Raw genomic sequence first — 23,357 nt, 5'->3', positions numbered from 1 at the left:
GTTAATATGGGGACTTCTGGAAATGCCAACTCGCGGTTGCAAGGTGAGTCTTATATCCCTGCCTATGCTGTCCATTTGACGTTGCAACTCTACAACAGGTTTTCGAGTAGCGCAAGTGCGCGTAGTCTTCGCTTTACCGCCTCGCGCCGTCGCGACCTTATTCAAGCGACCACCGCCGGATCACCTGGCATACGTCGAATGGTTCTCGGCTTTCACTGCGGAACCAGACCGTAACTCGGGGATGTACAGGGTTGTCCGCTCAATTCAGAATGGGGAACGCTTGGCGAGTATTATACCAGTTTCTCAGATTGAACGTAGTGTACATCTCTTGCCTAAGTTTGGTCCTGTCGTCCCTCGGGACTGGACAAGCAGCACTGTCTTAGATTTGGCGGCAGCATTCTTTGTAAACCCATTCCTAGACCGGCACACGTTTGCTACATTTGTCTAAACAACCCTGCATTCATGTATGTCGTTTGATCAACATAGGACCTTTTTGACTATGTGCTAAAATCGGACAGATCAATATAATGACATCCCGCATGCGCTTGGGTTGACTACAGGGGGTGACGTGTTCGAAAATAAAGCTACATACGGACTCGAACATATGACCCCTGCAAGTAACCAGGACCGTGCAAACACCCGCTATACCACAACAAACTCTCGTTCAAACTATAGCTAATCACAGACAATATGAACACCGTCCGAATAATTTTGCAACATTATGCCGCGTCATCACCAGTTATCGGGCTAAGCTACGTTTTGTCTGATCAAGCATAATTTATATCTAATTAGCTACGGAGGGTTTTCCTGATGTTAGCGTCAAACGGCTGCATCAGCGCCGGTCTGGTCAGTAGCGCTCTTGCTCTATGTAGTGGAGGCACGCAAATCGAGCAAAAGAGGGGTGAACGCATGCGTACGCTCTTCAACTATCTCGAGATTCTTAGTCTCTGACGACTTTCATGCAAATTAGCTGTCCATATCGTATGTAGGCGTAGGACTGGCTGCGTTATCTACTGACTGATAGAACTTGAAGTCCTCGCCACGCGTAAATGTGTAAGCAGATCGCATAGTCATAAATTCAAAACAGTCGCCGCCTACTACTGAAAAGTTGCATCATCTCTTCGCTCCGAAATCGCTCACATGAGCGTTCAAATCGGTAAATGGTACATTATAGACGGTGAGTGTAGCCCTAGTAGTCCCTCGGATTTGGGTCTAGCCAATTGTGGAGAGTCATTGCCTTGAAGTCCTTGGCTGACTCGTATACGTCCTCCTCGAATGGATATCGGTGTGTCAGAGCGAACGTTGTGTCCACCTCCAGCAAGGATGGACCGATCCTCCATTGATTGTCTTGGTGCACGGTGCTATTGTACAGTGCAATCCACTCGGAACAGGTCCAGCAGACTCCGCCGCTACAGCCTACGAGTCTGCTTTGTCCTGACTCCGCATTGGTCCCTGCTTTAAGAATCAAACGAATAGCAGGGTGAGTGGACACCGTCACGGTGTCCTTGTACTGCAGGCATAACCTGTTGAAGGCCGAATCTGATACCGACATTACGGTACGTCTCCCCCAGTCTGAGACTGCTTTGATGACCTGAAGAGCAGACCGGCGCATGGCGATGGGTTGATCATTGACAATCCCCTCAACATCGTCGGGGCACCACTCATAGGTGATATTCCTTCTCGTCAGCTTTACAAGCGTACGCAGACGCTCCAGGCATCCCCAATATCTTCCCAGCATCGCAATTGTATACCTGCACCTCCCAACGAAATGCACAGATGGTGGCCGAGTGTTACGATCAACCAAGATGCGACCAAATATGGGCGCCTTCGCGAGTTGGTATGCCAAGAATAGCACCCCGTTGACGAGACTTGCATCATGTGCGGGGAATGCTGGGTCACTGGCAGACCGATGCACCGCCGCGGCACGTTCCTGAAGGCGCTTGAAAAGGAACGAGAGAGCCTCCAGCACCGACGTTCCTCGGAGCTCAGGTAGCTTATCTGCGAGAAATTTGAAACCCGGTATTTCTTCGTCATGACGTGCCGAGTCGTCGTTGGCAACACAACGTATCAAGTCCGCGCGGAGGAACTGCCCGATGGACTCGGCCACTTGCCCAGCCAGGCTCGTGATGCGAGGCATGGCATAACTCCTCATGATGTCCAGCATGTGCAATGCAAAGTCTCCTTCCTGCTGCAGCAGAGCTTTGAAAAACCGCTCAGCGGCTTCTCTGTCGTCCGAGGAAGGCGATCCATTAACAGCCAGAGTAAAATGCACCGCGTCATTCCTCTCTTCCATCACAACCCCCACTCTGTTGTGAACTGCAGTAGCGATAGCCATAGCTATATCATCAAGGAGATTGATCTTCTTATTTGAAGACTCGGTGTTGTCAATTCCACTCGGAAAAATGCCTATGTATGGAGGCATGAGTTGGATAAGCTGCAGCTCTTCAGTGAGTCGAGCTTGCTTGTCGTCTTGAGAAACGTGAGCGTCAGTATACCCGAAGGGCAGAGAGTTCGAGGGCCGTCCTACCGTTTGTGAGGGTCATTGTAGTGAGAGTAGGGGTCACTCGTGTAAGAGAGATGGATATCAATGAGGCGAATGAGTATGCTCTGTGAGCCAATTTTATACCGCGATGGACGCCGTTATCCTCGATCTGGCATAATGAGAAACCAGACGACGGACTCGGGCTTCAGGGACGCTAGACGAAGGGCTCGGGCTTCAAGACGGAACACATCGGTGGAGTCGGGACTACTTCGGGCCAAGTCGGAAAGTCTTCCTTTTCAATGTTGCTGGTCGATGATCGACCACGATGATACGTCGGGAAACACGGTCAGTTACAGGAGAACTGTCCTTATCCATCGGGCTGTGATCTAAGGTATTGCTGTAACGTTTTATCAGACGTGGGCGGAGTGAGTGACTATTAGAGATTGTCTTCCGCGTATCATCGCATATCACTCATCACGTCTCTTGCATTCATTGTAGGGCTAGTATATGTATGGCGCAAAAAACTGTGACCGAGGGCATGCAATTCTGGCACCGTCAGGATGCGAGGATCTTAATCTAAACTACTGACAACCGTGAACTGTCTCATGACTGTTATTCAAGGACACCTTGTTGCGGATCCAGGCATGAGGAGGTGTGGATGGCGATTGTACTCACGGAGCCGCTCCTTCTCAAATCCAGTAGTCGAATCGTCATGACAAGCACCGAAACGCCTCGGCCATTGATAACCCTCACGCGAAAGATGCACCACAAGCGGGTGTTTGTTCTGCTCCCTAGATCCGTAGATTTCTTCAGTACAAGGTTCTCAAAAGAACCTCACGCGAAAGATGCACCACAAGCGGGTGTTTGTTCTGCTCCCTAGATCCGTAGATTTCTTCAGTACAAGGTTCTCAAAAGAAAACAAATCGGGGCAGGAACCATATAATAAATGATAGGCTCCAGTCGAGCAGAACAGTTTTCTTCGTCTCGCAGTGTATCCTGCCCATTGAAATATCAGCCATTTCCCTCAGCCTCGAGCATAAAGTGGCAAACGTGGACACGCACGATGCAGCAAGCAAATGCTTCACCAGAGGAGTTGCGGGAATATGCAGGTAAGGCCACCCCCTGGAATCATATGCTTATTTGGGAGTCATCGGCCAACATATGTTTTGCTTAGAGCGTAGCAATCAGGAGAAACTCTCCATTTCGCTGAGAATGTTGGACAGGTATATGGCGTATACGCCGCGTAAGGGTGACAGGCAGGATCCGAGACCTACCCAGTCGCCCGGAGGTCTCCCACGCAGTAACCGAAGCCTGCGCTCCGACGACGAAAATGCTATAGTAGAGGTGTTAGACCAGATCACATTATTCGTGGTCACAGGACGACCAGGAGAGGTTGTGTCCGCGGTATTCACGGACTTCTCACAAGCGCAGGTACGACTCTCTGCCAATGGAGTACCTTCGTCGGCACAGCGGCAACATACAGAGGCATTCTTCACCTTGTTGCGTGCCACCAGGAGAGAAAATGTGGTGGAAAACCGCGTACGGCTACGCAAGATGATATATACATTCTGCGCTCAGACAATCAAGGTGCGAATGTGGAAGATCTGGAAGTCGTTATACGGCGACAGAGACACTATGAAGGAATTAGAACAGGCCATCGAAAACTTGGAAAAGGAAGACGAAACACCTGTTTCCGAGTCTGTGGTCCCTGGTTACCAAAACCTAGGACTGGTATACAGCAATATCAACATATCGGACCTTCTCCCATCACAGCTCGTCAGGCAGATGGTTGGAGATCTGTATACGCAGGCTGGGAAATGGAAAGAGGTCAATAATATCATCGTGCCCGACGACGATGAGATTCAGCGCACCTGTCTTCTTGCTCACATCCTTGGCGTATCCCGAGTTATGATAAGCCAGCATATCTCAATCCGGAAACTTGTGTCGCGTCTGATGAAGCTGGGAAGATTTTGGCATGGTATCCTGAGCCTTATGGACTGGGCGATACAGTGTCATGAAGAGCGGAAGAGTATCCAATACAGCTGGATTCCCGAGGGTACTCAATCACACAAGCGTATGCGCGCTTTCAAGTTAGGCACTCGGCCAGAGGTGGTCGTGGAATACCTTGCGAATTCCAGGAGTCCCAATGTCCCCTTGAACGACATTGACTGGAAAGTACTCAAGGCCATATTTCACGGCTGGAATTCAGGCGAGTTAGTACATCCAGTACTTCACTGTGAAGTAGCTATCATCATGGCATACCTTGACCACGACAAGCAGAAGATGCCCAGAATTATAACGTGCAACAAGCGAAGCTGCTTCACCTGCCAGAAATGGATAGACCTTTTCAATCAGATACGACGCACCCGATGGTCGACCCTCGGAAGCCACATGAAATACTACATGCAATGGCAGTTCCCTGGAACTGTTGTCGCCAATCCTATCTTCGATGAAGTCGACGAGGCGTTGTTGAAGTTGGTTGAAGACGAAGCATTCAACTATCTGGTCAGAGGGAAAATTACACAAGACCTTCCGGCAATGCAATCAGATGATGACGCAAGCTTGCCCAGCGGATCGCCGAAGACCGACATCGCGTTCTCGATTGCCCCCTAGGGAAACGGTTCAGGTGCGCTGGGGAGTGCTGGGAACTCCATGGTAGAACCCTGTTGGAGAGCATGTATCAATAGTAATGATGAGACGCGGTATAAACTGCTCCGCCAAGTGTATCGCATGTAATTCCAGGACATAAGTCACTTTAATCGCGAACATTCAAGTCACCAGTTTAGCGCCCTAAATTGAGGGTCAATGCCCGCTTGGCATGACCCCGGGATCCCGGCACGACGCGACCGTGCCTACCTCTCAGACGAAAATAGCCGTCTCGCTCAAGTCTGCTGCGAGCTTGTCCGGCGGCGTTGGTGTTGGAATTTCGGGGTTGTCGGTCGAGCTTGCGAGCTCGCGCGCGATAGGATGGGGCCGCCATAGGCGGCCGTAGCGGGTGAAAGTTTATGCGGAACTCGTATATAGTCGCTGTATCTACTCGTTGTACGGTACGCGACTGCTGTTCGGGCAACCGACCGCTCGGGGCAAACACGCTCGTCTTCCATTTGCTACACGGCCTGCCCAGAATCTGGTGAAAAAATCCAAGGGGCGTTCGTGCAAATGTCGGTAGTAGTGATGCCGCAGTCCGGTTCCCGAACCTCGGAGAACCGGTTCGAACCTCGGACCGGACCCAGGTTCTGGTCTGCAGTCCGGCTTTGGGGTGGACCGAACCTGAAATGAGGTCCAGGTAGAGCCACAATGCCCGAACCGTACCTAAATATGGTAATTTGAAGGGTTCGAACCGGAACCTGACCAAACCGAACACCATTTTGGGTTCTTTGAGGTTCACGGTCCGGACATTCACCCGAACTGGACCTTGGGTCCGGTCCCAGGTCTGGAAATTTGGGCAAATAACCGGACCGAGCCGGACCGTGGCATCACTAGTCGGTAGTATAATTATCAGTACTTTTGTGTAACAGTTGCGCTGATTTTGCACATGTGCCATTTGTGCAACGGTTGCAATACAGGTTGCAAAGAATTTGCGTCGTGGATTCCTTTGCGCAATATTCTGACTTAGACTTACTTGTCAGTAGAGGGCCATTGCTATGCATGGCAGGACACGAGTCCTGAGTGGTGTCTGATAAGTGTTAGCATTGGGTGTATAAATGTTCCAATTGATGTATACAGTACTCTTTCTTATGCACATATTGAAATCCCTTAGATCTGTATCTGCAATGTCCCCTTCATTCATACTTTCAAGTTGTCCCCCTGTGGCTCTGCCATCATTGTACCATAAAAGTCCCTCCCTCTGACAGATTAAAAGTTGGTCTGTATTGGTGGCTACAAAAAGACTACGAAATTGTATTTGTACCCAGCCCAAGGGACAGTAGCAGCTCCACTACTAGACACAAATAACATAGATCAAAGTGTTCCTCTGCTACCAATCAAAGATTGGCAGCTCTGTGACACAGGTCTTTTGTCCCCAGTGGAAGAGATAGTCAATAATACTGAAGGTTGGGTGCAGGTGGCAGGTGCCACCGCAGTATTCAACCCGAGAGTCGCTCGGGTGCGGGTATGGTGTGTGGATTGTCCACACCATGCCATATCGCAACCCGCAACACCAGCTATATGGGTCCGCGGTTCTCGTTGAGGGGTCCCATTTTTTTACCTGAAATGATCAACTTTAGACTTAGAAATTAACTGACCAGTCATTTAGGGAGCATATTAAGACCACTACCAGCCTTGCGAGCAACTTATGTGCAATGGATGAGGACCTGGCCCGGCTCACCTGGTAAGCCATTCTCGATGCCTATGTAGTGCTCCCAGGTGGCCTTGGGCATCAGCCAATGAGCCGCGGTCTCGACGGCAGGTTTTAGACCCGCACCTGCCGAGGGTATGGAGTATGTGGGTGCAGGTGCAGTGTCGCTCTGACCACCCACAGTGCAACCTGCACCCAACACTAATAATGCCTGCAGACTCCAGGTAACATCCTACCAAATTGTATCATAGTCCCTGCCACCCACACATAGACTCAGATTACGAGTCCTGAGTTTACGAAGGATGAGTCCTTACCTGCAAAATTGGGTGCGTGCTGAACATTGTACCCCGTGGGCATCGCAATGCTGAGAATGCGTGCGACTTTCTGGTTGTAGTCTTGACTACACTGTTTAATGTCCGCTTTAAAGTCCGCTTGTATTGGAGACTACAAAATCGGATTTGTAGTCTCTGCTTTCAATCAGACTGTGTTTTCGTCTTGAGTTGTTCATGTATTTCCGTAGTTTCTTCTATGAAGAGGTTTTTTTGGGTTATCTGTGGAATATTTTGAGCATTTTATCGTACCTCCGTCTTTTACTGCATGCTCGTTGTCGTCTGTGGCATGTTGTTACCGTGGGAATTGACTTCTGTGGCTGTTTGTAGTCGGTGGCTGAGGTGCCACGCCAGTTGGGATCTCTGGCTTCTCATTGGCTCCTGCCTACTATGACATAGCTTGACTACAGAAAGCTCATTTCTGTAGTTGAGTGATGTCATAGTTGCCCACTCGCTCATTAGTCTAGTACTTGCAGCAGTTGAAGCATGACAGAGTACAAGATTCAGAGAACAGACCATTACATCATCCAACAAAGAATACAACACCATCCAGCACCCAGACCTCCTCCTACTACCAAAACCATCCCATACCCTATCCAAGTATCCAGACTGCCCATCCCAATCCTCCCTCAGCCCAGCAGCCCATTCCAGCTTCCATGAAAATTCACAACTCTACAGCATCCCCAGAAATCAGTACATAGCTCATACAGAGAGAAGCAAGAGACTCATCCACAAAAAACATATGCCAGGCCCTGCCCTGGAATTTTAGCTGCCAGGCACAACTTGAATCACATCAAACGAGGCAGCCACAGGCGAGATAAAATTCGAAAACGCGGAGACACATCCGAGAGCATGAAATCGCGCGCACTGGTCACATGCCAAGTTTTCTGAAAACAGCAATAAAAGGAAGCACAGCCCACCAAGTTGAAATGCTTCAACTGCTGCAAGTACTAGACTAATGAGCGAGTGGGCAACTATGACATCACTCAACTACAGAAATGAGCTTTCTGTAGTCAAGCTATGTCATAGTAGGCAGGAGCCAATGAGAAGCCAGAGATCCCAACTGGTGTGGCACCTCAGCCACCGACTACAAACAGCCACAGAAGTCAATTCCCACGGTAACAACATGCCACAGACGACAACGAGCATGCAGTAAAAGACGGAGGTACGATAAAATGCTCAAAATATTCCACAGATAACCCAAAAAAACCTCTTCATAGAAGAAACTACGGAAATACATGAACAACTCAAGACGAAAACACAGTCTGATTGAAAGCAGAGACTACAAATCCGATTTTGTAGTCTCCAATACAAGCGGACTTTAAAGCGGACATTAAACAGTGTAGTCAAGACTACAACCAGAAAGTCGCACGCATTCTCAGCATTGCGATGCCCACGGGGTACAATGTTCGGCACGCACCCAATTTTGCAGGTAAGGACTCATCCTTCGTAAACTCAGGACTTGTAATCGGCACGGGGACGTGCTGCTGGTCTCGTGACATGTCGCATCGCTGCTTCGTCATGCCGATGTGCCGGAGTTCAATCTCCGCTTGTAGCAGTTGGAGTTGGACTTCAACAAATTTCTCTCTCATCCTCTCTTTCCCTTCAAACACCACCATCTGCCTGTCCTTGCCTCAGTTCCGCTCAGCCTCTTGTAGCTATTGTCTCTACTCGACATGGTACGCATACCATATCTATAGTGATGCTTCGCTGATGCTCGATTTGCATGTGTGATACTCTTCCAGTTTCTGAACATACTGATGATGCAGGAGTTATATAGGCCGAGAGTGTGCGGCATATGGTATGGGATGGTGTGATTGATGTTATCAGTCCCATGCAGATCATGTGACTCTATTTGTGCGACATTTGCGCTATCCCGCGGCAAGAAACTCACGCAAATATTCGGTCTGATTCATTCGCGAGGGCGATTTCTTGCTCCTGTTTGGCAATCTCAGCGCAAACGTTTGATTCCGGATTTTGACCCAACATTTGTACAAATACTGCCGGGCTGTGTAGGATTATTTCAATAGTTCGTCAGCGTGGTTCACGCTCATCATGTCGGGTCTCTGAGGAGCCCTAACCTTAAGAGGTCATCTTCTGCATTTCTTAGAATCTGCTCGGCGAGGCTCTTATCTTTGTACTCGCTCCTTAGATAGATGTGTCTGTAGGTAATTGGTGGGCAAAAGCCGTGCTCGAGCTTCCTGGCCCAAAACCGTTCGCCTACAAAGCGGGGGAGGACGCAAATGAGCAACGAATCCCAGATGCTAGGAGTCCGAAACGGCGATGTGTCGCGCGAATGTGGAACACCCGAGTTGTAGGAGGCGGAGAGGAACTCATGGTCATCTAACTGGCGACATGTAGCATATATGAAGCTTTCATGCACATCCGTGACAGCGAGCATGTAAGGTGCCATGATTTGGGTGTGCTTCCGCAGGTACAGCACAAATGCCTCACTTGCCCAGCATCCCTTCACCTTCATGACGTCAAAGGGCACTCCGCGGAGGAGGTATTCGAATGTGGCACCGATCCGTATGCCGTGGCCTTGCAAGGGATCAAGGCCTGTGCTGCGAGCTGCTGATCTGTGGCGCGCTGTGCACATTCCCACCCTTATTTATAGCTGTAATGTAGTCGCACTGGGCCCCACAAATATATTCCGATTTTTCGATATTGTTCCGCATTTTTCTGGTGCCTGCAGTGCCAGGTATACCCAGCCAGCCATTATTGGCAACTGCTCAGATCAAATCCCGATCTGGGTCTCGATGCCGGGATGCCGGGGCTGTCATATTCAAGCTCAGCTGGCATCCCGGTGCAGCTCTGGGACAAAGGGCTCGGGGTTGAGAAACATTGCTGAAGCATAGCAGATACATTGATACATTCGGTTATTGGTTACTCCTCGTCCTTCTCTTCGATGTCTCATGTAATGTATCACCAGACACTCACATGAAGCATGCAGTACGAGGTGAGGTGAGCTGGTAGGTGAGCCCTGTCGGAGCTGTGTAGGGTCCATTCATTATTTTCCTATATTTAGAATATAATATCAAAAATATATTCCATTTTTTGATTCATTATTCTATGAACACTGTGACAAAAGATACAAAAGTGAAAGGATACAAATGCATCCCATACAAGCGGTAACAAGCCTGTACATTGAGAACCTGTGAGCCTGTCAAAAAATAGACTGACAATGATTTCTTGTACATTGCCAGTCAGTGTATGGCTACATTACTCATTTGTGGTTCATTAAGTTACAGAAATGGATGGATCACGGTTAATCTATTAACGGAAGGCCCGGGCTCGGAGACTCAGACAAGCACATCGTCTCACTGTCTGATCTGTAGTAGCCGTCCGATTGGTGACGGTCATATTCGTCCACTATTACTGGCAGCCTTCAAGTTGCCTTGATGAGCTCAAAACTCGACTGTGCCGGGATCGACGGCGAGCATCACGGGTTTCAGGAAGGGTATGTTTCATCTCCTGATACTTTGAGATGTTTTGCTCGGAGTGCTCGGATTTTACAAGCACGCAGATTGTTACAAGGACGTCGAAAAAGATGACTGCCGGAGGACATAAAAAGCGACGTTGGCGTCCACTATCTATCTTCCTGTGGCACATACCCTGAAATATCAACAACTGGTTTACCTTGTCCGATTTCTCAATCGGGTGAGTCTATCCCGCACTAGAGAAACCTTCACCGGCGCCGCTCATGGTACAAGCAAAGAGAGACACACTATCTCTCTTGTTGAAGATGGTCGAGCTGTACAGCAGCGTAGATGGCGGGACAGCATCCAGTCGCATCAAGCGAAAAGACGATCCGCACAACCGTCGCACTGAACGTTCAACCAGCGTCGACCGCATCATGAAGTTGTTGGACGGGTTTACATTGCTGATCACCGGCGACTCAGGAGGCGCGGTGGCCGCCGCCTTCGATGACGCGTCAATGTCGCGGTTACTCCTTTGCGCCAGCAACGGGCCTTCCCCGTCCCAAGAGAAGCACGCCGAGGAGATCTTTGCCCTGCTGCGCGCCTATGCACCTGCGAACGCGGCAGAGACGCACGTACAGCTTCGTAAGATGACCTACACATACGGCGCCGCGAGCATCAAGGCGCGGATGTCGGGAATCTGGAAGTCCTTATACGGCGATCAGCATACAATGGAGGAGTTAGGGAGGGCCATTGAGATATGGGAGAAGGAGGATGACAAACCTGTCTCCGCGTCCGACTGGGTCCCTGGTTGGGACGCCCTCCGGGGGGTCTACGGGGAGGTAGCGAGCCTGCGCGCCGCGGATCTCGCCATGAGGATGCTCGACGAAACGTACACGCGGGTTGAGTGGTGCGAAGAGGCGAAGGACATCGTCCTGCCGGGCGAGGACGAACTCGAGCCCATGTGCCTCGTCGCACACGTCCTCGGCTCATCCCGCGTCCTGAGCGGGGACAATAAGTCCATCGCGCAACTCAGGAGACGCCTGCTAAAGCTAGGTATGTTCTGGCGTGGCTCGCGGGACGTCCTGGACTGGGCGAGATGCCAATCGGAGGCGGGGAGCGTTATCGGACACGGCTGGGTTCCCAACGATTCTGCATCAGAGGAACACATTCCTGCTCTCCCCGCAGGTGTTGATCCTACTATGCTCATGGATTCCCTTGCGAGACCCTGGGAAAGAGAATCCTCCGTCACCCTTGAAAGGAAGTTTGCGGCAATGTTTCCGTCCTGGAATCTGCAGTATTGAGCTATTCGCACAGTAGACCACTGTCATACTTATATAACGAGCATCCAACAGATACCAATGTAATTTGTATCCATTGAGTCGATATCCGGATAGTTCTGCGTGGCGGAGGTTTAAGGTGATTCGAGCTCGCCAGGTACTAGGTAAAACTCTCTGGGTAGGTGTTGACCCTACCGAGAATGTTGGTGGAATCCCCTGTAAGCGCCTGGGACAGAAGATCCCTGTCCCATTCGAAAGAAGGGTTGCGCGAATCTTTCCGTCCCGGAATCTAAAGGCAGTGTTGAGCTATTCACTGAGTAACGCACTGCCATACATACGAACGACACGCAATTGTAATCTGTTTCCATCAAATTTCATATCCGAATCCCACTTCGTGGCGTAGGTCCAAAGTAGTCCGAGCGAGACTCAGCGAGTCAGTATCCCGCACCTCGTGGCGTCCACCGACGCTGAGGCTGACAGCACCAATGGTAAACTTCCTCGACGATTCACAAAGCTCGAGTACCTCGCTATGCACCTGCAAGTTCGCATTTAGCTCGGACCTGAAAACGAGGTAAGAAGGCTGGTGGGCGCGTGAGAATCCGAGCCGACTCCGAGTCCAAATCCGATGTCATGAGTTTGGACTCAAAAGTGCACACGACAAAGTACCATGCGCTATGTAATTTTGATCTTCTCAAGACTGACAACAATTTTGATCTTCTCAAGACTGACAACGCCTGGTCGTAGGAATTTCCACCAAGTATTATGATGGTTAGTCTCATCCTTGTGCTGCCTATGCTCACTGCGAACCACTGGACTATAACAGACGGTACCGAAGTCCTGACACATCCGCCACTTGAAAGCATTGAGATGGGTAATACAGCAGGATGTGAAGATACCGAACTGGCGACAACCGTGTGACATGCCAATGAGTCGACCAATAGACGGCTGCAGAGCGTTCGAAGCAACAACATCCAATAGACCAATAACTGTCCTAACGACAACTTATACAAACACTACAGTACGTTTTGAGCTAATGCATGCTATCCTTTCCTCTGACGAGTGCAACTCCACTGACGGGTTACAACACAGCCAGAGCACCAACGACCGCACCAACGACCGTAGTGACAACCCCCATCCACACGCCAGCACTCGTCAATGCAGTCGCCTGCCCAGCAGCACTCGAGTTTGAAGCTGTGTTGGTGGCAGCCGTGCTGAGCGAGCTCACGCGGCTGCTGACAGATCTGGAGAGCGAGGACCCCGCGGCAGACGCCGACGACAAAGCCGAAGACAGCGCCGACGACACGCCCGAGGAGATGGACACGGAGGCGGACGAGGCGGCGGAGGAGAGCGAGGACGCGCCCGAGGCGGCCGAGGACGACGCGGGGGAGGTGGCGGTAGAAGAACCGCTCGCGGCGGAAGAATCTAAGAATAGCATGACGTCAGACCCAGACTCACTTCACGGAAGTCGGTCGGGGAGAGAAGACTCACATCCAGCGGCGGCGCACTGCGACTGCTCAAGCTGAGTGGCGGTTTGGACCTCCTGCTGCGAGCAGGACGACTGAAGGCAGGACAGCGCGGACTGCTGGAAGTTCGTGTTCGTGCAGACGCACGTCAGGTCAGTGCTGCGGTCATCGCGGTCAGCGTGTGGTGATAATCATCCCAAGACAGCTTGCCGATACTCACAAAGACGAGCAGCCGTTCTGCTGGGCAGCGGTAGTGACACAATTAATGATGCAGGACGTAAGTCCTGCAGTGGCCGACGGGGCCGCGCTGCTCTGAGCGAGGGCGCCGAGCGAGGCACTGAGGACAACAACGGCGGTCGTAAAGAACTTCATGGCGTATACAGTGGTCGTCGAGTGAGACGTCTAAGGGGCGTTATATGGGTAGGGGTGGTACGACTTCACGAAGGAAGATGCAGCATGTCCGGCGCATGACCGGGTTTATATGCAGGCGCGGGGGGACGTGGGAAGGCTGGGGGCGCCTGTCATCCGCCCGTTCGTTCCTTTGATCTGTTTCGCTTCGCAGTCAGCCCGCGTCCGAACTTGGCTCACTTGACCAGGGCCCGGTCTGCAATTGGTGCGGGTGCCAATTTAGGAAGGACGGATGACGTTTTGGGACAGCTGATCGCTGTGCCCACGTGCGTTCGCGGTGCGGAGAGGGGCCGAAATTCAATCCTGCGTGGGGGGGCGAGCCATTCCAGACACGCAGTTCCCCGTCCCTGCCTCCGGTGCTTGCCAGGGTGAAGGCTAAAACGCTTCTGAAGGCAAACTTTCAGCGGATTTGGCTGTCGAAGCTGCTCGCGATCGCTTACGTCAGGTGACGGCTCGGAGTCAGCTGGACAGCTGTCATGAGTTCATATACTCATCCTCCCGCTCTCTCGCCCTCCAATGACGATCACCCGACGTAAGTGGCCCCACTGCCTGCCCTGACTGCAGTCGTACGATTGCGCGGAGGGAGTTCCTCGCTCCGGAGTCCCAGACTTTGAGCATATAGAATGGATATGTTTTCCTCCAGAACCTGATTAGCTCTTCTTATATTACAACGGAAGAACATACGGAACCCTTCGTAGGAATAACCGCGAGTTCGTTTATGTACCGCGGGCTCTGGCCCAGGCTGGGCACCGCATGGTGATCTCATCGACTTTCACATGGAGATCCACAGCGTACCTGTACTAATAGACGTCCCTGGCGGTCACGTCAAAACAGAAAGTGATGCGTGCGTCGGGATGCGACGCGACTCTATGGGTGCGCGTCATCGGATGCACATGGCAGCCACCATGAAGGAGGCGTGCGGGGTGCGCCTCGTGTCGACGTCGGGCCAGAGAGCGTCCGGGCACCCAAAGATGCACGGCGCGAACAAACGCGCGCCCGCTGGGAGTAACGCTGGAGGGCTCGGCTTCTTCGACTGCACCTCCCAGACGCACGTCGTGGAGCCCGATACGAAGCGGAAGGCGAAATAGACGCGGCCCATATCCAACGCGCAGGATGATCCGAGGTTACCCAGCCACGCAGCCGCCCGAACAGCAAAATGTAGGTCTAGACCTACCGTAGCGAGTCTGGATCGCAACGCTGAGCATGGTGGTCGCAGCACTTGATCGACTCTGCGTTTGTTCCATCAGGTATGACGAGTACGGAAAAACGGAGGGTGATGGTGTACGACGGCCCGTCGATGAAGCTCGAGTGAAGCAGCGCAGAACAAGAATCTACGCCGCTACATGGGCACATCGAACACCTTCCTGTGGGCCTACCTGTCCTAGGTTCGTCCGGTTTACGAGTGGGCGATAACTTGGGGGCTATGCCAAGGAGGGTCGAAAAGCGTGAACATTGTGCTTGATCTCGAGTGACTGATCTGTGACTGATCGCTCACCGCAGACAGCACGTATATACGACACCGGGACCAGGGATAGTTCGCAACCTTGTTCAGCCTGGATTATCCTGTCCTTCAAACGAGACCGCACATGTAGTGTAGTGACTTGATCTCGAACATTTGGGAGTCGGAAGAGGGAGAGTAAAGGAAGAGTAAGACAGGCCAACTCGACAGAAGAGGGAACAGCCAACACGGCGATCAAAGGTCCATCACACGGCGCAAGCCCATCAAAATCAAAAGCTCCTGGGCTCACTCTGGTATATTTCCGAGGTGCACAAATTCAGGCGCGGTTGCGCATATCGAACGTACCGGTATAGACGCACCTCGCACCGTCCTTCTAATCCTACACGTCACTACTTGAGCCCTTCCTTGCTCCATTATGACCTTGTATGGCTGAAGGTATCCCTTGCACAAGCATTTCACCCTATTGTGCTCCGCTGGGTAGGGTCGTCCGCACGAATCAATGTAACGCCGACAGAGGATTATCACCATGCGTAACCACTGGCGTGCCCGACGAAGGTGAAGCGGCCCACCGGCAGAGGGGAGATGGCGTACGTTGCGAGCACAGGAGGTGTGCAACAAGGTTGGTGATACGCAGACGCAGGATGAGTGGTAAGACGAGAGCTCTGATCATGAGTCTGAGTATCCTGAGTATGCGGGACAGATCTGATTGGCTGATGGCGAGCCGAGTGGCGTGGCAACGGTTCTCGGCCTTTGCCCGTACCCAACCTGAGCTATACTTCCTCGCATCTCGAGTCTGGTTCAGAAGAGTGACCATCCCGTCCATGTCCGACGTTGGAGCGTGAGTCGGCTTGGATTTTTACGAGGTTGGGTAGCAAGTTCGTGAAGAACAGACCTACCGCGGAACCTAGGCTTCAGGCTGTCTCTTCAAGTTTGCCTTCGGAAAAATCCGACTATGTGTATGGTATCCTCGGACCAGAGTCTCTGGGGTGCTCACAATCATGCAATGCTGCGATATCTATCTTCCTGTCCAGAGGACTAGGACCGCAGCTATGGTACGGAAGTAGGGAAATACAGATGTCATGCGCTGAGTAGATGAGCTCTGACCTCCAGTCAGCCATCCCGTCTCAAACTTCAAGTACAAGTCACGACGCTGAATACTATGCAATCCTTTCCTCGGCAGCATGCCCGACTTCACCAGCCACAGGCCGTGTCAGCTTGCGAGAGTCATAGGAATCATGGCGAGTTCGTATTTGGATTCAAGTTGCAGTACCAACGTTAGCGCATCATCGGATGTAATTGGCAGTGCAAGCCCATGTACGTCCAGCGTCATGCCACGATAAGACGAACACCAATAGTGCCCAACTATACAAATGGCTCTTTCGCGGCACTGGGTGGGCCCGACGACCGAGTCGTCTGGTATAGGAAGCGTACGTATAAGCATAGAACTCATATTGACAGCCGCCACGCTCCCTACCCTACGCGAGGCCGAAATACACGACGCGAAGACCAGGGGAAGTGTATTACACATTAGTAATCGTGATCGCGAGGCCTCATCTCGTCGTTAACGGCAAGGCCCCTCATATTTTCAACTATATCGTAGACCTTGTCCTCGAATGAAAATATATGTGTCAGAGCGAATGATGGGTCGGATTCTCTCAAGGACGGGCCGAACCGCCACTCTGTCTTCTTCGCCAAGTTATATTCCTCTATCCACTCTCCGGTGGTGAGACAGATCCCATCACTGCAACCTATGAGTTGGAGATGAGACCCTCTGGTCCCAAGAATGAGCCGGAGAGCGGGGTGAGTCGAAACTAGAACCGTCTTCTTGTATTTTGGACATTCTTTCCCCAAAATCATGTCTGCCTCCTCTCTGTCATCGTCATCCATCCACTGGGGCAACCCAGATCTAATGATTTCCAGATGGGATCGACGCATAGTAACCGGGTAATCGTTGACGATCCCCGCACCAGTTTCGCAGTACCACTCCCATGATATATTCCCTCCAGCGTAGTGGACAAGTGCTTTCAGACGCTCTAGACAGCCAAAGTATCTTCCGAGCATGGATAGCCTATACCTGAACAAGCTGAGGAAACGCGTATTCCCTTTGCATTCTGGGTGGCTGGCGAGGATGGAGAAGACGGAAGCTCGAGCCAGGTAATACGCAAAGAGGATAATCGAATTAATCCACTTCGCATGCGAGGGGGAACCGCCGGCTGATTCATTTGCTGGCTCAGAAAGCTTGGCGGCGGATTCGTGGAGGTGGCTGAATACCATTGCGAGACATGTGGGCATGGAGGCACCTTCAAGACGTGCAAGCTTTGTTTTCATGAATTCGAATCCCGGCAATTGGTCTTTGTGAGGTCCCCAGCTGCAGTCCTCCAGCAAGTCTATAAATCCACCCCCGAGGAACATCTCGGAGGCGTCGGTGACTTTCTTAGCCAGGCGCTCAATGCGCGGCATGGCGTAGCTTCTTATGGTGTTCATCATGTGTACCTCAAACTGCTCCTCTGGGTGAAGCAAGGATCCAAAAAACTGCTCAGCAGCGGCTTTGTCGCGTGGCCCAGGCAGCCCGTTTACGGCCAGCGTGAAGTGTACAGCACGGTTGTCCCTTTCTTGCACTACGACAGCTACCGTCTTGCCACTCTCCCCCGTTGAGACAGCCATGGCTATGTCATCAAGGAGCTTGAGCTTCCGATCGTTGGCCGGCATAGCGGCGACACCTCTCGGCCGCGCGGGCAGCGCGATTCTAAGTCGCGGCATGATTTGAAGTATCTGTAGTTCTTCGGTAAGTCGCTGCTGCTTTTCGTCTTAAACATGACATCGTCTTTTCAGTACACTCGCAGATTGGGTAGCCATTGAACATCGTACCATTTGTGAGGCTCTCCATGGTTGAGGCTAGATAGTGCTGTGACTGGCCCGGCTTCAAAGCACAAGCCGGGCCAAACCAAGGCATATTTAGGTCAGGCCGGCCGGGTCAGGCCGCTGAAGCCGAGGCCCGTACTGTACTACCTACGCAAAACAAGGCTCTCTGGTGTTAGGACTAATATCCCATGCAAATATTGAACCACTCACAGCTTGACGAGCTTGAGTCACTTGTATAGCTTCGAGGGTCCAGCTAAAGGAAACCCCAAGCAAGTATACTTCCAGTGTGAGCCGCCGGGGGTCGAGTGAGTTAATAACAATGTGCGCGCTTTCTGCGCGTGGACGATTGTTTTGACATTGTCTTTGGTGAGTTTTCTCATTAGCACAAGACAACTTGCAGTCACCAGCATGAATCTTACCAATGGTGCGAAATCTCTAGTTCTCCGCAGCTCTCCATACACTCATACAGGCTTTCGCTCAGACCACAAGCACGCTCGACTCACTGAAGAGCTGCAGATCATCGAATTGGTTCCACCGCCTATAACCTCCTTCCCCAACGGAATCTATCACACAAAGTTCAAGGATGAGAAGCTCACTATCCTTGATGACATTGCTTCAGCTATTGCTACTGGAGAATGCAACAAGAAAGTAGGGGATGCAATGGAAGAAAGGGGTGCCAGTTCCGTCCACTTCATTTTGGTTGTTAATGGGCTGCCTTCCTCGCGCGAGGAGGCCGCCGCTGAGCGATTTTTCAAAGCTCTGTTGTATCCTGGAGACCATTTTGTGCCGCACATGCTGGAGGCAATGAGGAGTTATGCCATGCCTCGCATCGCGAGGCTGTCGGGACAAGTAGCCGAGTCTATCGAGCAGTTCCTCCAGGACGACCTCATACAAGACATCGCCGACGACGCCTGGGGTCCTCACGTACAAGAGGTACCGGGATTTCAAGCGTTTAGAAACCGTTTCCCAGAGCTTGAAATCGCATCAGTGCCGGAGGCTCTCACCATTCTTCTCGAGCGTCTTCGGGAGCGTACCTCAGAGGTGCACCAGTCTGCGGACAACCCATCATTCACCACACATGATGCAATGTTCGTCAACGGGCTTTTGGTCTTAGCACACCATCTCTCCAAGGCTCCCATATTCAATCGCCTCATCCGCCGCAGCACTCGAGCAGTCATTGTGCTTTTTGTGGGGGGGTTGAGGTATAAACTCGCAATGCTTGGGAGGTATCATGCCTGCCTTGAGCGGTTGCGTACCCTTGCGAAACGCACAGAAATGAAGATAACATATGAATGGTGCACCGATGATGTTGCGGGAATCGTCAATGATCGTCCTGTGGTCATGCATCGATCTGCTCTGGAAGTTATCAAGGCCGCCGAAGACAGGGCCACTCGTATCGCAATATCAGTATCAGATTCGACCTTTGGCAAAATATGCAGCCAGTACAAGCCTACCCTGACGGTCTCCACTCACCCCACCATCCGCCTCATTCTTAAATTGGGTTCTACCGCACAAACCAGGCTTGTAGGGTGCAGCGGCGGGGTCTGCTATGCTTGCTCAGAGTGGATCTCACGGTACAATGACGCACACCCAGGCGCCATGTGGACAGCAGGTCCTTCTCTGCAAGAAGTGGATTCAACGTGGGCTCTGACACATCGGTTTCCGTTCGAGGAGGATGTCTACCAGTCGATAAAGGAGGCGAAGGAAATAAGTCTCATCGATTGGCTCGACCCAAGTCCAATGGACTATTAGGTCCTCCACAACCTCCCTGTATACATACATTGTACCATGTGCTTAGTTAAATGCTCCTCTCAAGCAAACACCCGGTTTTGAACTAAAGAAGTGTCATAAGCGTGGACTAGCTCGTCACGATGTATTCAATGGCAGGGTCCCGGGCGTGAGCATGATCAGACACCTCAGCGAATGGGGACTGACTCGCCAGCTGTACTTGGTGCGTACTTAAGGACGTCTCTGGGGTCGTCGCCTGATACCGCGTGAGCTAAGCGTTGTAACATCCGCAGTGGCTGACGGCCCATGGAACAATCCCCTACATCGTGTCTCGATGACTCACAAAGCAAAGATCTACGGATACTTTACTCGAGTTCAGATGTATGGGAATCACTTACCTGACGCATCTTCACAGCGGAGCTTGTCGTTCTTTCGACTTATGACTATTTAGTCAGAACTATCCACATGTTCTAGGAGCGTGTCAGCGTCCGAGTCTGTTACCAATTTAGCTTTCACGTCTTTCTTTCGATGACCATGACAAGCCTAGCCAACGGTAGGGGTGCTCCCGAAGCGCATCGAAGCAAATATACTGATAAAATGCCAGGGAAAGACGAATTACAAGAACGCCTCACCGAAGAATTACAAATCCTTCATATTATACCACGACTTGCAGAATCACATCCCCCAGCAGTCGACACACCCCAGTATCGAGACCAGAAGCTTCAACTCCTTGATGACATAGCTATGGCAGTTTCGACGGGGGTGCCTGAGAAGACGGTGGCGATCACAATGGAAGAGCGGGGTAACGACTCGGATTTCGTGCACTTCGTGCTGGCCGTCAATGGACAGCCTACTTCGAGCGACGAAGCCGCTGTCGAGCGCTTCTTTGGAGCGCTTCGTGGTCCCGAAGAGCGGTTTGAGGAGCGTATGATGAATGCCATGAGGAGCTATGCAATTCCGCGGATCGCGAAGTTGGCCAAACAAGTGGCCGACGCGTCCGAGGACTTCGTTCGAGGTGACTACCTGGGCCTTATTGACGGGTACAGGTGGAGTAGGCACGAAAAGGAATTGCCAGGATTCAGACACATGAAGGAACTACATCCCGAGCTTCAAGTCGAAGGGGCCTCCGTACCCGACTGTCTCGTCACCATGTTCAAATACCTCGGCGAAGCCACTGGGAACTTCTGGCGTGCAGTGAATGACGCGGCCAGTCCTACCCCTGCATACGATGTGGGGCGGCTGAACTGGATGATAGTCGTTGCGTACTACCTCGCTCAGGTTCCGATTCTCACCCTCCTTCTCAACCACCGAGCTTGTCGAAGGCTCGTGTTCTTTCTGGGATCTTTCCGATACAGACTCGCAACGCTAGGAAGATATTGGGGCTGCCTCAGCCGCTTGAAGGCGCTTATGACGCTCTCAAACAGGAATATAACATACGAATGGTGCCGCAAGGATGCTGGAGGTGTCACCAACAATCGTCTCGTTGCTATTCGCCGATCCCACTTGGAGGTCATCACAACTGACCTTCCAGAATGGAGATTGGAAACCAGGACGGTGTTTCCAGAGTTCACTTTCGGGGGCGTACCTAGGAGGTACAAGCAAGCAATCACGGTCTCGACTCATCCCGCGATCCGTCTGATTCTTTCGGCGACGCAGGCTCAGCCGCAGCTCGTAGGCTGCAGTGAGGGGATCTGCCTCGCATCCGAGGCGTGGATTAGAGAGTACAATAAGGCGGAAAGCACGAACTGGGAATTTGGTCCATCCCTGAGAGACGCGGACCCGACGTTTGCTCTCACCCACCAATATGCGTTCGAGGGGAATGTCTATGAGATGGTGAGGAATTTGAGAGGTGTCACCGTTCAAAATTTGTTGTGGCCATCTTGAACTGCTTTCACGATAGTCGAGATGCTCCCTCGTAGTTTCATGTAATGTATAGACATACCTCGTTAAGGGTGGTAAGTACGTATCGGATATTGTATAGGTCTGTTAGTCGCGTTTCTATCCAGAGATACAGACAAACCTGAGCTTTTTTTGATACAAATGTTCGGGACAGCACTTGGGCTCGATGTCTGCCAGTGTATGAGTTCACTCCATCTGGAGGGATTCTCCTCATCTACATACGACGAAGGAGTGCGACAACAGGTGCCGGCAATCAAAGTACACAACATTACACACCGCATGTCATCTGCACCGCTGGCGGCAGGCCAAATAGAGCAGTCGCGCAGGGTGTCCGCGAAGAATAACGCCTATCCCTATCCAGAGAGCGCCCAAGCGCCCGAACCGTCCGCGCGCGCTCGACGGGGCTGCCAGGCACGACCTTGGGAACCTGTCTGGCGCCTTTCTGACAGCAAGACTGCCGGATCAAAACCCAGCTCGAAAGGTGTTTCGAGGTACATAACTGAATCACTTTCTGTCTTTGACAAAGTCATTGTCCATAAAGACCTAAGTAACCAAGAGAGAATCCGAGTCCTGAACGAATCACAGGTGTGACAGCAGCGGTGGATCCGTGGCCGTCATCATGATTGTTTATCCGTTGTGACGAGCGCGGAGCGATGGAGGAATGTGCATGTATGGTTACCAGTAAAGTAGCAGAGACGGAAATTACGAAGACGCAAGGCCAGCAGAGCGACAGCGCGAGCAAGGTCCCACCGATGTATGAGCAAGCGTTAACTTGATTCAGTGCCAAGACACTTTAAGGAGGTCGATAGAACGTGAACACTGTCTGATCTCGAGTGAGGGATCTGAGACCCATCGTTCACTGCACGCAGCACCGTATCGATATGCATACACCGGGAAGACGTACGGCTGTACATCTTCGACGACGCTTACCATTTCCCTCCGACTCCAGTCAAGACTTCAAGCGAGAGAGGTCCCTGTGCGCGAGCATTCAATCTTGTCGTGCTCCGCTGAGGTACGGTAGTCCGCCCGAATCAATGAACCCCGGTAGAGGACTATCATGATTCATGGTGCGGACAGAGTGCCGTAACCAAGGTGAAGCGAAAGTCAGGAGGTTCAAATGGTAGAAGGATGGTTCAGTCTGTTGCAAGTACAGGAAATGGGAGCAAGGATGATGAAAGGCAGACGCCGCATTGAAACAGGATGAGAGCAGAAGTAATCCTTTGCGAGTAGGACAGATCTCATTGGCTGATGGCGAGCCGCGTGGCGTGGAAACCGCTCTCGGCCATTGCTGCATTGTGAATTGACTTTCGCCTTATGATGTCGCATGTAGCCTATTTATGACGGACGACTCGCGCTCAAGGTCTGCAACGTTGTGAAGGTACATGGTTGCTAGGCGTCAACCGGAGGCAGATTGATGAAATGTCTGTCAATCGCTTTCAATTCGAGATACGTGGCTAAATATTGCGTACTGCGTCGGAAGATGATAAATATGTGACACACACACAGTCGAAGCACTTCACCCTAGAAATCACCATATCAGATCCCACACGCCGGACGACAGCCCCAGTACGGAAATTTCCAGTGACACGAACAGAACAGGACGAACAATTACGCGGGTCGCTGGGCTTGTATGGCTCGGCGCCGCACACTACCCCCGCCGGTCGTACTCGGCCCTGCGTCCCAGAAATGCTGGAAACGAACTGTGCTGGTAAGTGCACATCCCTGACCCCC

General features: G+C 51.7%; 9 protein-coding genes across 9 annotated transcripts; 6 read left to right on the top strand and 3 right to left on the bottom strand.

Annotated features, from left to right (window-relative positions):
• Positions 1 to 187: 187 nt before the first annotated feature.
• Positions 188 to 427, top strand: GLOTRDRAFT_24926 (uncharacterized protein; the record flags this gene model as incomplete). Its single annotated transcript, XM_007867885.1, has 1 exon — positions 188 to 427. A coding segment is annotated over one exon (240 nt), but the record flags the coding sequence as incomplete, so codon positions are not given.
• Positions 428 to 1,189: 762 nt separating this feature from the next.
• On the bottom strand, positions 1,190 to 2,671 carry GLOTRDRAFT_121563 (uncharacterized protein; the record flags this gene model as incomplete). Its single annotated transcript, XM_007868390.1, has 2 exons — positions 2,528 to 2,671; positions 1,190 to 2,469 (listed from the first exon to the last, which is right to left on the bottom strand). Exons 1-2 carry the CDS (start codon positions 2,541 to 2,543, stop codon positions 1,190 to 1,192), a joined length of 1,296 nt encoding a protein of 431 aa, XP_007866581.1. The 5' UTR covers positions 2,544 to 2,671.
• An 874-nt stretch (positions 2,672 to 3,545) lies between these two features.
• GLOTRDRAFT_93902 (uncharacterized protein) lies at positions 3,546 to 5,095 on the top strand (the record flags this gene model as incomplete). The annotated part of the gene is made up of 2 exons (XM_007868389.1): positions 3,546 to 3,591; positions 3,657 to 5,095. 2 exons carry the CDS (start codon positions 3,546 to 3,548, stop codon positions 5,093 to 5,095), a joined length of 1,485 nt encoding a protein of 494 aa, XP_007866580.1.
• A 5,758-nt stretch (positions 5,096 to 10,853) lies between these two features.
• GLOTRDRAFT_129740 (uncharacterized protein) lies at positions 10,854 to 11,831 on the top strand (the record flags this gene model as incomplete). Its single annotated transcript, XM_007868388.1, has 1 exon — positions 10,854 to 11,831. The coding sequence occupies one exon, from the start codon at positions 10,854 to 10,856 to the stop codon at positions 11,829 to 11,831; it is 978 nt and encodes a 325-aa protein (XP_007866579.1).
• A 1,054-nt stretch (positions 11,832 to 12,885) lies between these two features.
• On the bottom strand, positions 12,886 to 13,642 carry GLOTRDRAFT_129739 (uncharacterized protein; the record flags this gene model as incomplete). The annotated part of the gene is made up of 3 exons (XM_007868387.1): positions 12,886 to 13,229; positions 13,296 to 13,429; positions 13,491 to 13,642. The coding sequence occupies 3 exons, from the start codon at positions 13,640 to 13,642 to the stop codon at positions 12,886 to 12,888; spliced, it is 630 nt and encodes a 209-aa protein (XP_007866578.1).
• Positions 13,643 to 14,454: 812 nt separating this feature from the next.
• Positions 14,455 to 14,766, top strand: GLOTRDRAFT_129738 (uncharacterized protein; the record flags this gene model as incomplete). Its single annotated transcript, XM_007868386.1, has 1 exon — positions 14,455 to 14,766. The coding sequence occupies one exon, from the start codon at positions 14,455 to 14,457 to the stop codon at positions 14,764 to 14,766; it is 312 nt and encodes a 103-aa protein (XP_007866577.1).
• A 1,898-nt stretch (positions 14,767 to 16,664) lies between these two features.
• GLOTRDRAFT_129737 (uncharacterized protein) lies at positions 16,665 to 18,024 on the bottom strand (the record flags this gene model as incomplete). Its single annotated transcript, XM_007868385.1, has 2 exons — positions 16,665 to 17,944; positions 18,006 to 18,024. 2 exons carry the CDS (start codon positions 18,022 to 18,024, stop codon positions 16,665 to 16,667), a joined length of 1,299 nt encoding a protein of 432 aa, XP_007866576.1.
• A 383-nt stretch (positions 18,025 to 18,407) lies between these two features.
• GLOTRDRAFT_129736 (uncharacterized protein) lies at positions 18,408 to 19,751 on the top strand (the record flags this gene model as incomplete). The annotated part of the gene is made up of 1 exon (XM_007868384.1): positions 18,408 to 19,751. The coding sequence occupies one exon, from the start codon at positions 18,408 to 18,410 to the stop codon at positions 19,749 to 19,751; it is 1,344 nt and encodes a 447-aa protein (XP_007866575.1).
• Positions 19,752 to 20,261: 510 nt separating this feature from the next.
• Positions 20,262 to 22,266, top strand: GLOTRDRAFT_93898 (uncharacterized protein; the record flags this gene model as incomplete). Its single annotated transcript, XM_007868383.1, has 4 exons — positions 20,262 to 21,560; positions 21,664 to 21,682; positions 21,709 to 22,117; positions 22,212 to 22,266. 4 exons carry the CDS (start codon positions 20,262 to 20,264, stop codon positions 22,264 to 22,266), a joined length of 1,782 nt encoding a protein of 593 aa, XP_007866574.1.
• Between the last annotated feature and the right edge of the window lie 1,091 nt (positions 22,267 to 23,357).

The sequence above is a fragment of the Gloeophyllum trabeum genome, assembly GCF_000344685.1.
Source record: "Gloeophyllum trabeum ATCC 11539 unplaced genomic scaffold GLOTRscaffold_00007, whole genome shotgun sequence".
NCBI classification, from domain to species: Eukaryota; Fungi; Basidiomycota; class Agaricomycetes; order Gloeophyllales; family Gloeophyllaceae; genus Gloeophyllum; species Gloeophyllum trabeum.
The sequence above is the reverse complement of the archived record's forward strand: the minus strand, read 5'-3'. Positions and strand labels throughout refer to the sequence as shown.